Here is a 15000-nt window from a genome sequence, read left to right as displayed (position 1 = left end):
CTTCTACAACTGACCTGAGCACATCTACAACTGACCTGAGCACTTCTACAACTGACCTGAGCACTTCTACAACTAACCTGAGCACATCTACAACTGACCTGAGCACTTCTACAACTGACCTGAGCACATCTACAACTGAACTGAGCACATCTACAACTGAACTGAGCACATCTACAACTGACCTGAGCACTTCTACAACTGACCTGAGCACATCTACAACTGACCTGAGCACTTCTACAACTGACCTGAGCACATCTACAACTGACCTGAGTACATCTACAATTGACCTGAGCACATCTACAACTGACCTGTGCACTTCTACAATTGACCTGAGCACATCTACAACTGACCTGTGCACTTCTACAATTGACCTGAGCACATCTACAACTGACCTGATCATAAAACCAACAGCATAAAACCAACCACCTTAACCGTTAAGTCACCACCAAGCTTATGTCTGGTGGTCATAGGTTAGGAAGTTTGAACCATCTCCAAACAGTCCAGTCTTATTACCTTGAGATTTTCGTGTCGTCGGAGCACTCAAGAACATCTGAGTGGTATTAAATTTTCAGAATGATGAAGACATCAAAAGACATGTCCCAGAAATGGTCGTGTACCGGTCACAACGATTTCTATACAGTTGACATTGTCCTACGACAATGTTGTTGGGACAAAAAGTTTGTACGTGCATCAGTTGAATACCTTGATAAACCTGTGAAGTTTCATCAACGCTTGAACCTTTTTAATTCCCATAATATAAAGTTCACACAAACCATGAATGGCCATTGTACATTCAGCTGTAGTACCGGAACTGACTTCATATCAGAAACTACCAAACACCAAAGTTTTACATCCAGCTGGCCGATGTTGTGAATTCGAGAACCACATTGCGGACTGTTGCTCGTGCGTCATTTTGCAGCAGTGGAGGTGTCACATGATCAGACATGTCTTCGATTTTGGTGCCTCAACGACTTTACCAGGTGTTGCACCAGTTCCATTTGCAGCTGACATATCTGAAACACGACAGTGGTTTAATCAGTTACATACAGTACATCAAAAGGAGAATAAAATCTTGGGAAAAGGAAAGTTGCTTTAAGTTAGTCATTATAATATTCTGACCTTTAGTTTGATTGGGTAAGACTGGGGAGGCACTGTTGCTCTCAAGTGCCTTGCATTTAGCTTCGTACTCATCAGCGAGGGCTTTCCAGTGGACTCGGTTGTTCTTCAGGCCATCAAACATGGGTGTGATCTCATTGTGGAACCTGGAGAACTCCTGCAGGCCAATGTGAGCAGCATGAAATGTGGGAAGATTCCCTCAACAACCTTCAGCATCCTTTACTGCCACAGCGTAGAAGCTTTATGGGTGTTATTTAAGTAATGAGCTTAAGTAGTTGCCACGTTATCAATATTTCACAATCATTCGACAAAATAAATAATGAACAAGTAGAGCTACATTCAAAGTACACCACCCCCATGCCAAATAAATAAATAACATATCCTCCAGCGCAATATATTGCCGGGACACCTTAGGCGCCCGGAAATGCTGCCGTGCAGCACATGGAGACAGGATTGGGAAGGAGCGGTGTAGAATAAATTGATCTATGTGGGAAAATTACATGCCCAGACCGGAAATCGAACCCAGGTCCTCTGGAAAACCGTACCAGTGCTCTGCCATCTGAGTTATCTGGGCGACTCTGACTGAGCATGTGATTTTCCCACACATATGATTTCCACTCTCTTTCCATCAATGCTTCCAGGACACTCGCTGCCAACCATAGGAGCAGCAACAGCTTAAACACGAGAGTGTCTTCCTCCAATGGGGGGACAAATCCATGTCCTCTATTACAAACACCACTGGGGGCGTAGTGAAGCAATTAGATTAATGAACAGGATTAAATAATTAAATTGATATATGTGGGAAAATTACATACCCAGACCGGGAATCGAACCCAGGTCCGTCTGGAAAACCGTACCAGTGCTCTGCCATCTGTGCAATCTGGGCAACCCTGACTGAGCATGCAATTGTCCCACACATATGATTGCCACTCTCTTTCTGTCAATGCTTCCGGGGCACTCACTCTGAACACGAGAGTAAGACCCTCTCATAATATGGGTTTTCTTGATTCCCGGTCTGGGCATGTAATTTTCCCACATATATCAATTTAATTACCAGAGGCCATTTATTGAGTACCAGTTCACTAGTAAATCCCTGTTTGTCGTAAAAGGCGACAAAAAGGGTTGGCGTCAGGAAGGGCATCCGGCCGTAAAACATTGCTTCAAAAAGGGGACCAAAAAACAACAACAACCACGGTCCCCGGAAAAGGCCAACCCCCACTTTGCGGGGAAAAATGGCCTCTAAAGGTGGTTATTATTATATATATATATATATCAATTTAATTATTTAATCCTGCTCATGAATCTAATAGTTGATTGATTAATTGCATAATTTCAATAAATAAATGATTGTAAAATAATTAATTTCTTATTCAATTGGCTAAAAGCATACCAAAACCACCACTATCCAAATCTGTAACTTTTTGAAAATTAATTAAGTAATTAATTGAATAATTAAACAAATAATCGATTAATTGATTAATCAATAAATCACAAACACACTTTACAGCCAAACCACTTGGTCACTGTCATGTCCAAATATCAGCTTCCTCGCTCAAAAGGTGCCTGAGATATTGCCCAGATGAGAAAGGAAATAAATAAGGAATTCATAAATCAAAAATAATTAAGTAATTAATCAATTAATTGATTAATCAAAAAAATATATAATACAGTTTTTGCCAAAGCACTTGTTCACTAATGTGTCCAAATTTCAACTTCCTACTTAAAGGAGATATCACCCGGACAAACAAACAAGAGAACAAGAAAAGTGTCGTGCCGAGCACAATACTTGCAAAATCCACCCCACCCCAAAAAAAGGTTGCCATGGACACATCAACTTGTTTGTTTCATTAAGATTAAAATTAACAATCTTAATCAATGCTCAGGTCAATCAGATGAAAATTGATTATTTTATGATTATGATTTTAGAAGTTTGACCTTGAGTTGACCTTTGACCTCTTGGCCTTAAAAGTAGTTACTTGCCTAATTCAGTGAGGGACGATGCAATTGCTGTTTAATGTTCAAGTCAATTGGATGAAAATTGACGATTTTTCAGATGAAAATTGATGATTTTTCAGATGAAAATTGATGATTTTTCAGATGAAAATTGATGATTTTTCAGATAAAAATTGATGATTTTTCAGATGAAAATTGATGATTTTTCAGATAAAAATTGATGATTTTTCAGATAAAAATTGATGATTTTTCAGATGAAAATTGATGATTTTTCAGATGCAAATTGATGATTTTTCAGATGAAAATTGATGATTTTTCAGATGAAAATTGATGATTTTAGAAGTTTGATCTGAAAAATAGTTGTTTTCCAACTTCATTGATGCAATATGCAATTATTATTCAAATTTGAAATCAATCAGATGGAAAATGAGGATTTTTTCAGACAAAAATTGATGATTTCAGAAGTTTGACGTTACTTTAACTTTTTGACCTCAAATATAGTTGGTTTCCCAATTAAATGACTCGATATGCAAATCCTGTTGAACATTCAAGTCAATGGGATGAAAAATGACGATTTTAGAAATTAGACCTCAAGATGACCTTTGACCTCAAAATCAATAGGATTCTCAGTTGTAACTACCTCTACAACTCAGTAACATCGCATGACAATCGGTTTAGAATTGTGACCTGTCGGCGATTGATTGACAAACATACAGACAGAATAACGTACAAGACCAACCAATGTACGAGTATTTGAAAAATCTTCGATTTTCGCAAATAACAAACAACAAACGGAGTGAAAACTGAGTATTGCCTCATCATCGCCGGGCTCCCTTCATTGCCCAGCGATGACGTCATGCAGCACCTGGAGATGGAATAGGAAGGAGCGGTGTACAAAAGGCAAGGTTGGATCTTTATTCATTTCGTCTGATTTTCAATGTGAAATGCTGTACCTTGTACACGAATGTGCAGACGAAGTCGATGAAGCCGACCTGCAGCTTGGGTAACTCATCAGCTTTGTTTCTGTCCATCATTGGCTGACATTGGTAAAGGTAACCGGGAGGTAATAATGATGACATGGACAGTTCAATCATCATGTTCCATGATATTAAGAAAATGGTTGGACAAGATAAAATAGATTGAGACTGAGACACAAGAAGTGCATTAAGCATTATTATCATATGGTTGTAATTATATTTGATTTTAAATTTATTCCAAAGTAAGTCGCAAAGCAAATTCATCTTTCTGGGCCTTACAATGGGTTGCTGCTGCAAAACAGTGCGCTCAAGATCACCTTGTTCCCAGAACTCAGCAGCCACCAACAGGGCCACCTGCACAGAATGTCGAGTGACCATAATATTAATATGGGCCAATAATACTATTAGACACGATCTATTTATTTCATAGGGTTGGGGGAAGGAAAGGGTGTTGTATTGTATAATTATTATGAATGTTCCTGATCCTATAAGATCACGGTATGTAAGCAGAGTAAAGCCTGGTCCATACCTCAATTGAAGACTAGGTGTTGCAGGCTAAGGGAGAATAGTTCAAATGGTAACCTGTTTGCCTCTGAGCGGTCTGGTCATAGATTTATTACTCTATGTAGTCGATTCAGACAAAAGTTGCCATCCTGATGCAATGTGGGCAGGGGATGTGCATCTCCAAGCATGTCATCCTTTCATTGGGGGTGGAGAGCTGCTCGCCCCACCTGCATTTATATTGTAGGTGTCCCATATCCAAAGAACTTCTCTAAAAGCTTAAGCCACTGTGTTATGTTACCTTGACTATATTACCTGCCAAAATATCAAATGTGAAATTTATATTAATTACAAAAAGGATGTGGATCAATGAATGCTATGCAGAGAATCTACAGGTTTCTACATGCGTCATCATTAATGTGCTGTGGTTATGGTACCGAGGCAGGAAAATCACCGGGCAGTTTGTCATGGTCCACCCATCAGGGTTAGGAGTTGAATCTGCAATATCCAGATAACAACACAAAAGCTCAGGTAGTTGAACCAACCAAAAATCCACAGGAATGTGGATGTTAGTGGCAATGGCAAGAATTGGGGTCAGTACATAGAAAATTATTATTAGGAAAATTATATTATTATTTGTTATTAAATATATTATTAGAATTATATTATTATTTATTATTAAATATATTATTAAATTATATTATTATTTATTATTTATTATTAAATATATTATTAGAATTATATTATTATTTATTATTAAATATATTATTAGAATTATATTATTATTTATTATTAAATATATTATTAAATTATATTATTATTTATTATTAAATATATTATTAGAATTATATTATTATTTATTATTAAATATATTATTAGAATTATATTATTATTTATTATTAAATATATTATTAAATTATATTATTATTTATTATTAAATATATTATTAGAATTATATTATTATTTATTATTAAATATATTATTAGAATTATATTATTATTTATTATTAAATATATTATTAAATTATATTATTATTTATTATTAAATATATTATTAAATTATATTATTATTATATTATATTAGGAAAATGGGCCAATAGTGGGGGGGCCAATGTAGCAGATTGAAATGCCCGGTGAAATTGCTTGTTAATTTTTGGACACTGGTTGGGCTGTCTTTAGGGATGATATAAGTTCTAGAAAAAATATGTCTCCAATTGTTTCAAGTTCTTTATGGCGGCCATTTTGGATTTTCAAAATGGCGGATGTCGAAAACGTAAAATTCCATTATCTTGGCTTCTAAATGACCTAGAGTTTCGATTCTGGTGTCCAGTTGTACATTTTTGGGGATAGAGAATTGAATGAAACCTTCTTTAATAACCTACAAGGGATAAAAATAGGTTTTTATGGCACAGCCGAACCAGTGTCCAAAATCTAACTTAATGCACATCTATCTTAATTGTTATTTGTTATTTGTATGTTCCAGATTCGTGACCCTGAGCTATGATGGAGCCAAAAAGCAAGAAAACCAAGAAAGAAACTGATTTCACACTTTGCATTCAGTGCCAGGATCCCCAAGGTGCACTAGTGACTGAGCCAGCACTGGGCTCATATGCAAAGTTTCTCCAGTTCATCCAGGTTCATCCATCTCCATCCACGATATGGTGATGCCGACTTCAAACAGATCAGCGAACGATTAAGCTGTTTCACTGCCACTGACTTGAGGAACAATAAAGCAAAGTGGCACCGGGCATGTTATGGATCTACATGCAACACTGCTCACCTGGAGCGTGCTAGAGTTCGCCACCAGAAAGCCTGCGAACATGGCGACACCCAGCATCTTCATAAGAGGTGTGGACGTCCTTCTTCTGCACCTGCCGCTGCAAGTACCTCAGGTTCTACGCAAGACGAGACTCTTCGCTTCACACGTTCATCATCAACTCCATTCAACAGAGACCTTTGTTTCTTCTGTCAAGAGGTCACTAAGGAAAGTGTACATGTTGTATGCACGTTCAACGCAGGTAAACAGCTGAAGAAAGCTGTTGAAGAAGGCAGCAACCACAAGTGGAAAGTTCAGCTGAGTGCTGCCATCAGTGCACATGATGCTCATGCGATCGACGTCAAGTATCATCTCCCATGCTGGGTGCAGAATGTCCAACGTGCTCCCAAGAGTGGGACATCAAGTGATGACAAAGAACACATACTGCAAGAAACTAATGTTATCAAAATAGCCGCAGACATTGAGTTTGTCAGCCTTGTTCGCTCTCTACTCCAAGCTGGTGAAATTCTCAACATGTCTGACCTGAAGTCGGTTTACTCCAGGATTCTTGACAATAATGGTGTGCACAATGTCCCATCACCTACTACCCAAGGCATGAAGGAGAAAATCAACTCTCACATTGATGACGTTCACTTCATGAAACCAAAACGTCGAAACGAGTCAGACTGTGTATTCTCCACTGCCGTGCGTGATGCAGCTGTCGAAGATGCAATGACGAAGACAAATGAAAAAAACATCGAACAACTGTTTGAGAGTGCCTCTGTTCTCCGCAGTGCCATTGCTTGTCAGAACAAGCACCCATGGCAATTTGAAGGAGAAATGAACACTGATGATGCTGAAAAGCATGTACCCAAAGTACTCTATGCTTTCCTCCGCTGGCTACTGGAAGGACCAGCCACGAGCATTGAGCCAGAGACTATGCGCTCAGCCACTATTCATCGAGATGTTATAACCATCAGTCAGAACATCATGTACGGCTACAAGTCAAAACGCCAAGTCACGTACAAGCCCAAAGAGCCAGATGCACCATTCCGCCATCGCTTAGAATGGCCACAGCAGCTTGCCGTTGCCATTGTAGTCCATCAGTCCACCAGAAACAAGAAGCTTCTGGATTTCCTGCATGGGTTCGGTCTGTCTGTTGATTATAGTCGGATCTTGCGGTTGGAGACACAGCTGGCCAACTCAGTCATAGAGTCTACGACAGAACAGGGTGTATACTTTCCAAGAACCATGCGCATAGGGACGTTTGTCTTCTTTGCAGTGGACAACAGTGACTTCAATGAAGACACACCTGATGGGAAGCGGACACTCCATGCTACAGCCTGGGCACTCTACCAACGACGGGAACATGCACCCTCCACAGATGAACATAGAACACTGACACTACATGACCGAAAGGCCAGACACCGCTCACTCAAGGTTCTGACTGCTCCAGACTTTGTTCCTTGCCAAGCACCAAACAAACAATCTGCCACAGGTACCACGTATAGCTTCAAGACACGGTCAAACCCAGATGTCACCAAGCCGTACTCTGCGACGGACACAGTGTGGCTACTTTCACGCACAATCATGCGAACAGCTGAAGCTGAGGACGTACAAGACGACATCATCCCACCAGATGACCAGCTGCAAGCTGCAGAACCCCAGCATGCTGACCCTGTTGGGTCACTCGTCCACGATCCAAAACAACCACCTGGCAGTAGGATCAAGCATCACGATATCCCAACTTGGACAGCCTACAACTCACTGCTCTCCTCTTCGAAGCCTCTGACAGAGGTCAACGCCCTGCCATTGGTAGCAGCACCAGCCCATGAATGGCAAACACTGATAACAGTCTTGAAACAGACACAGCAAATCAACTGCATGGTCATGGGTCCCGATAGGAAGACAGTGATCACCTTAGACATGGCCCTGTATGAGCGAGCCAAACAGCTGGAGATGACCAGAGATGACTGCAAAGGCAAGTGGGTACTGCGACTAGGGGAGATGCACACTGTGATGGCTGCACTGAGGGCTGCTGGGAATGCCATAGAGGACAGTGGTCTTGACGAGGCTTGGTCTGAGGCTGATATCTATGGCCCAACAACGACCAGACAAATACTGGAAGCCAAGCACATGAAGAGGGCTTTGGAGGCCCACATCACCACTGTCCAAGCCCTCTTCGACCTCTATGTGGACGAATTCTTCCAAGAGCATCCCCATCTGAGGGGCCCATGTACCCAGTCAGCACAACAGGTTGCCCAGAGCTGTCATCTACACAACCGAGAGGAGATGACAAGCGCGCAGAACAACATGCTAGCTGTCCTCGAGTCAAACGAAGTCCTGGAGGCCATGGCAAAGTTTGATGAGAGGAAAGAAGCCAAGAGTCCACTGTTCAAGTTTGTGCGACGCTACATGCGGATGATAATGCTGATATACACATTCATCCGTGCCACCCGTGATGGACAATTTGAGCTTCACCTGTCTTCACTGGATGAGATGTGCATATACTTCTTTGCACATGACAAACAGAAATATGCCAGGCTGACTCCCCGGTACCTTGCAGAGATGAAGGCCCTGAAGATGACAGATCCAGGGATCTACCAAGAGTTCATGGATGGGAACTTCAGTGTCCATAAGAATGAAATCCCCTTCTGTGCTGTAGGTGTGGACCATGCACTGGAGCACATCAACAGGATCATGAAGGTGACAGGGGGTATTGTGGGCATTACCCAGAATGCCAGTGCCCGCGAAAGGTTCTTTCTGACAGCACCAGAGCTGAGTAGGCTTGCTGAAGAAGCCCGTCAGATGGCTGGCTCACAATCAGCTACACGCAAGGAGCACCACGACCTATCAACCACAGTCTGGGCTCGGCAGGAAGACAGCATTCGTCGACTGAAGAATGTGATCAGAGAGTCCATGAATCCCATGACGCATGAGGGTGAAGACCTGACGACTATCATCACCAAGGTGGTGATGCCAGCTGAAGTACAGAAGGATGTCTGCAACCAAGATGAGATTGGTCAGAAAGCGTATAACACGTTTGTTGCAGAGCGCATCAACACAAATGTAATCAACCTTTGGGCCAGAATGGGAAAGGTCAAACTGAAGATGTGGAAGAGTGCCAGGAAAGCTGTGAAGCACAAACTGGCAGACAAGGTTGTAGAGCTGAAAGACGACAGGTCACTGTTTGCGCGCATGCTGATCGTGGCCCGCTCACGACCAGAGATCAACTTGAAGGATGCCATAGGTCAATATGAATTCACCGCGCTTCCACGAACCCTCTTTGCAATGGCTGGGACACTACTACCATGCACAGACAAAAGCAAGCTCATGGGCATCCTAGAAGATCTACCCAAGAAGTCAACTGGCACTGGTCAGCAGCCAGACGACGACAATCCTGAACATACTCCACCCCCTCCCAAGAAGGTGACTGTCATAGACGGCATGGCATTAGTGCAAGCAATGGGTAAGCCACAATGGGTCAAAACATGTGCCCAGTGGGCTGGCCATTTCAATGCAACACTGGACTGCAAGACCAAAGGGTATGATGAAGTCCACCTCGTGTTTGACCGATATGATCTGCCAAATTCACTGAAAGAGGCCACACGGGAGAGGCGCCAAGGTGGCAAGCCGCCCACTGCTTACCACGTTCAAGACAGCACCCCGATTGGGAAACTGACAGCAAAACAGTTCCTGTCGCACACCAACACCAAAGATGAGCTAACTGTCTATCTGGCAAAGAAAGCTCTGTGTCACTTTGAGGGGACTACCAAGGTCTTCATCGTCACTTCAAGGCAGGATGTCTTCTCCAACTGCATGGATGTACAGCATCTCCGTAGCTCCCAGGAGGAGGCTGATACGAGGATCTTTCTTCACAGTCTAGATGCCGTCCGAAGAGGTGCAACACAGCTGTACATTCAGTCACCTGATACTGATGTATTCATCCTAGCACTCCACCGGTACCATGAACTATGCAAAGACACATACTTCATCACGGGTGTGGGGAACAAGAAGAGGCAAATCTCACTGGAACCAATAGTACATGAACTTGGTGTCAGGAAGGCTGCAGCCCTACCAGGATTCCATGCATTCACGGGAGCAGACCAGACTGGTCGGTTTGCCGGCAAGGGAAAGCTCACATGTTGGCAAGCCCTCAATAGGTGCTCTGTTGAGGTGGTATCTGCGTTTCATGACCTTGGGGCCTCTGAGGAGCTGAGAGCTGACACAGAAAGTGACATTGAGGCATTTGTATGCCAGCTGTATGAGCCTCGTACTACAGTTGTGGATGTGGGCAAGCTGAGGTGGAGACTGTTTACCAAGAAACAGCTAGAGGCACAGAAGCTGCCACCAACACGGGGAGCTTTACATGAAGCCATTGCTCGTGCACATTTCCAGGCCATGGTGTGGCATCAGGCTGATGTACCGGACCCCCAGCTTCCACAACCAACAGAACATGGATGGAGAGCAGAAGGAGATCAGCTGGTGCCCATCACAACCAAGGACCCTCCAGCCCCAGCTGCCATCACACATCTAATCAAATGTAACTGCAAGAAGACCCAATGCATGTCTCACTGCTCATGCAGGTCTCAGCATCTCAACTGTTCTGAGATGTGTATGTGTGGGGCAGATGAAGAGGTGTGTGGTAACACGGGTCAGGAGCGCCCCATGGGAATCGATAACACTGATGATGAGGAGGATGGAGATCCTTCAATGTAACAATGAACACTGCCAACTAAAAATATTGCACAAAGACATTATAAGTGTACATTTGAACACTAAAGTCCAGCCTTTATGTGATTTAGAAGTGAAAATGATGGAAAAAAATATATATGTGTTGGCATAAGTGCGTGAAAATCCAAGATGGCTGCCATAAGAACCCTTTTGATCATATGTAGGTGTATAAATGTGTGTTTATTGGATTAAGTATCCGCAAATATGTACATTTGGACACCAAAATTAACACTCTAGGTCATTTAGAAGCCAAGATAATGACAATTTCGGTTTTCAACAAACGCCATTTTGATAATCCAAAATGGCCGCTATAAAGAACTTGAAAAAAATGGAGACATATTTTTTCTACAACTTCTATCATCCCTAAAGACAACCCAACCAGTGTCCACAAATTAACATTTGAATTCAACGGGAAAACATTGGCCCCCCCACTACAAGTGCCCTACAAACCACCCTGAAGGAAATGTGATCTATGATTTGATAAACAATTTTAAACCAACCCTCGTAATTAGTATTGGGAGGTTAATTGTAATAGATTGCACATACAGCAAATTTTTAATGACCAGTCATGGAATAATGAGCAATCAAATTCTCGATATATAACGAATAACAAAGAAATAAAAGCAGGTATACACAGTTCAAGAAAAACATTCCGTTGAGTGAAGATATATGGTGGCAACATTGGAAACCAGATAATCTGCTTCCATCATAATGCAGTCATAGACAGAGAGGTGCTACAGGATTGTAGGTCATGCGCACCATAAACATAACTAGAACGGCACTCGGTAGAGCACAAACCTCCGCCAGGCTGAACAGTTTACCTTTTGTATCTCACTAATAGGCCACATCTGGATCCGGACCCTAATCAAAGTCAAATCAGCTTGTTCTTGTCACCTACTCAACTCATCCTCCAAGTTTTGTGTTCATCTGTCCATGACTTTTGAAATATCATGCTATATGTCGTTGTTGGGCCGATCACTCAATGGTGAAGAATCACTTTAAAAATAAAAACTCGTATCCGGATCCATATTCGGAGTGTCACCAACATCTAATCAATTTGGCATGTCAGACACCCAACCTGTCCACCAAGTTTCGTCTAAATCCGTCCACAACATTTGAAGATATCCCGCTCACAGACAGACAGACAAACAGACAGAGGTGAAAACATAACCTCTGTCCACGTTCAGTGACGGAAGTAATAAACAGAAACATAAGATTGAGAAAAGAGGTATGATAATGAGTAAACGGCTTTAAAGATGATAAAAGTACCCATCGGGTCCACTCTTAGAGTTCTACTCAAAATGCAAACAACACTCCAAAACATGCATCACTCAGAAGAAGCACCCAGACAGATAGCACACCAAAACCGGGCCGTCATTGGCCCAAATACATGCTTATACACTGCCGAGCAAACACCAATTCCGGCCTGATACCACCAGCTGTCTACCGGCCTGATACCACCAGCTGTCTACCGGCCTGATACCACCAGCTGTCTACCGGCCTGATACCACCAGCTGTCTACCGGCCTGATACCACCAGCTGTCTACCGGCCTGATACCACCAGCTGTCTACCGGCCTGATACCACCAGCTGTCTACCGGCCTGATACCACCAGCTGTCTACCGGCCTGATACCACCAGCTGTCTACCGGCCTGATACCACCAGCTGTCTACCGGCCTGATACCACCAGCTGTCTACCGGCCTGATACCACCAGCTGTCTACCGGCCTGATACCACCAGCTGTCTACCGGCCTGATACCACCAGCTGTCTACCGGCCTGATACCACCAGCTGTCTACCGGCCTGATACCACCAGCTGTCTACCGGCCTGATACCACCAGCTGTCTACCGGCCTGATACCACCAGCTGTCTACCGGCCTGATACCACCAGCTGTCTACCGGCCTGATACCACTAGCTGTCTACCGGCCTGATACCACCAGCTGTCTACCGGCCTGATACCACCAGCTGTCTAAGTATCTAAAGTATGAGCACATACACCTTAGATGCTTTGGGGGGGAGGGGGGGGGGGAGGAGTAAGTTGCACAACAGTTACACAAGTAATGTAATGGTTTAGCATTAAATAAACAACCTTACAACATGTTCTTAGGAAAAAGATTTATTACAGTATTAGCTTTTTGGTGTCTTGCTCATTTAAGGTAGTTCTCTAAGTTACTATGTCATATCATGGTAGTTTGAAACATTAATAAGAGGTGCAGTATCTTCAGGCAAGATTCTCACCTGGCTTTGCACGTGCCACGGCTTGGTGATGGCAGACAGGTCACATGCTGTCATCATCATAGCCCTGAAAGGTCACGCTCCCATGAAGCAGTTTAACTCTTCCCACGAGCAGACAACAATAAATAACATACTTTCACATGATTATTTATTTACATGATTATCTCTTTCTTCGTGGGATCAGATGTAATGTATTTCACCGCATCGGCCTCGGTCTCCAACTGTTCACACTGCTCGACAATCTTCTGAAACATGGTTCGCTTCCTGCAAAACAAAATTCAAACATTACATCATTATTGCCAATAAGGGATAATGATTTTTGGTTTATTTATATATTTTTGTGGTTTGGTATAAGACCCCTAATCGCATCTATATACTGTATATCTGTGCAGTGTCTGTCTTGTCTTGTGTTGTCTTGTCTTGTCTTGTCACTGAACTACTCCCTCAAACTTTTGTGAAATCGTACCAAACTTCTGGTATGCACATATCTCTCCCGTCGGTATGTCTTAAGGGTATTTTTTTTGAAAATTCCCCTTTTTTTCTCTTTTTTTTGGGGAATTATTTCGGGAAAATAATTTTTTTCAACTTCAATTGTTTATAAAATGTGATATCACGTATATTACAAATACATTTGTGCAAAATAATTGTTTGAATTATGATTGGTTTAAACCAGGACAAAACGGCAACTCGGGTACAGTCATTTATCTATATATCTACACATCTGGGCAGTGTCTGCGTTGTCACGTAACGACTCCGTCAAACTTTTGTTTCCGTGGTTGTGAAGTGTTTTTAATAACGTTGTGGTGGTTTTGAATCACGTGGTGGTGAGGTGTTTTGAATTATGTGGTGGTGAGGTGTTTTTAAATGACGTGGTGGTGAGGTGTTTTTAAATGACGTGGTGGTGAGGTGTTCTTAAATCATGTAGTGGTGAGGTGTTTTGAATTACGTAATGGTGAGGTGTTATTAATTATGTGGTGGTGAGGTGTTTTGAATTAGTTGGTGATGAGGTGTTTTGAATTACTTGGTGGTGAGGTTTTTAAAATTATGTGGTGGTGAGGTGTTTTGAATTACATGGTGGTAAGGTGTTTTGAAATACGTGGTGGTGAGGTGTTTTAAATTACGTGGTGGTGAGGTGTTTTGAATTACTTGGTGGTGAGGTTTTTTAAATTATGTGGTGGTGAGGTGTTTTGAATTACATGGTGGTGAGGTGTTTTGAATTACGTGGTGGTGAGGTGTTTTGAATTACGTGGTGGTAAGGTGTTTTGAATTACGTGGTGGTGGGGTGTTTTAAATGATGTGGTGGTGAGGTGTTTTGAATTACGTGGTGGTGAGGTGTTTTAAATTATGTGGTGGTGAGGTGTTTTGAATTACGTGGTGGCAAGGTGTTTTGAATTACGTGGTGGTGAGGTGTTTTAAATTATGTGGTGGTGAGGTGTTTTGAATTACGTGGTGGTGATGTGTTTTGATTTACATGGTGGTAATGTGTTTTGAATTACGTGGTGGTGAGGTGTTTTAAATTATGTGGTGGTGAGGTGTTTTGAATTACGTGGTGGTGATGTGTTTTGATTTACATGGTGGTAAGGTGTTTTGAATTACGTGGTGGTGAGGTGTTTTGAATTATGTGGTGGTGAGGTGTTTTGAATTACGTGGTGGTGAGGTGTAATCATCCCAAACTTCCAGTCTGCCCCTACCCCTCCCGTATGTATGCGCTGAGGGGTTCTTTTTTTAAT

At 42.3% G+C, this 15000-nt stretch overlaps 1 protein-coding gene across 1 annotated transcript in view; it reads right to left on the bottom strand.

Moving 5' to 3' along the window:
- Positions 1-692: 692 nt before the first annotated feature.
- Positions 693-15000, bottom strand: part of LOC137423330 (rod cGMP-specific 3',5'-cyclic phosphodiesterase subunit beta-like) — a 99162-nt gene continuing 84854 nt past the window's right edge. Inside the window, exons 17-22 of the mRNA XM_068110359.2 lie at positions 13427-13534; positions 13274-13337; positions 4326-4400; positions 4023-4106; positions 1120-1273; positions 693-1013 (exon numbers count right to left, since the gene is read on the bottom strand). Of these exons, the coding sequence (XP_067966460.2) occupies positions 931-1013; positions 1120-1273; positions 4023-4106; positions 4326-4400; positions 13274-13337; positions 13427-13534 (568 nt within the window). The 3' untranslated portion in view covers positions 693-930. The remainder of the gene's footprint in view (positions 1014-1119; positions 1274-4022; positions 4107-4325; positions 4401-13273; positions 13338-13426; positions 13535-15000) is intronic.

This window comes from Myxine glutinosa, chromosome 3, assembly GCF_964187855.1.
Source record: "Myxine glutinosa chromosome 3, kmMyxGlut1.1, whole genome shotgun sequence".
NCBI lineage: Eukaryota > Metazoa > Chordata > Myxini > Myxiniformes > Myxinidae > Myxine > Myxine glutinosa.
Note: the sequence above shows the minus strand (reverse complement) of the source record. Positions and strands in the feature narration are given on the sequence as shown.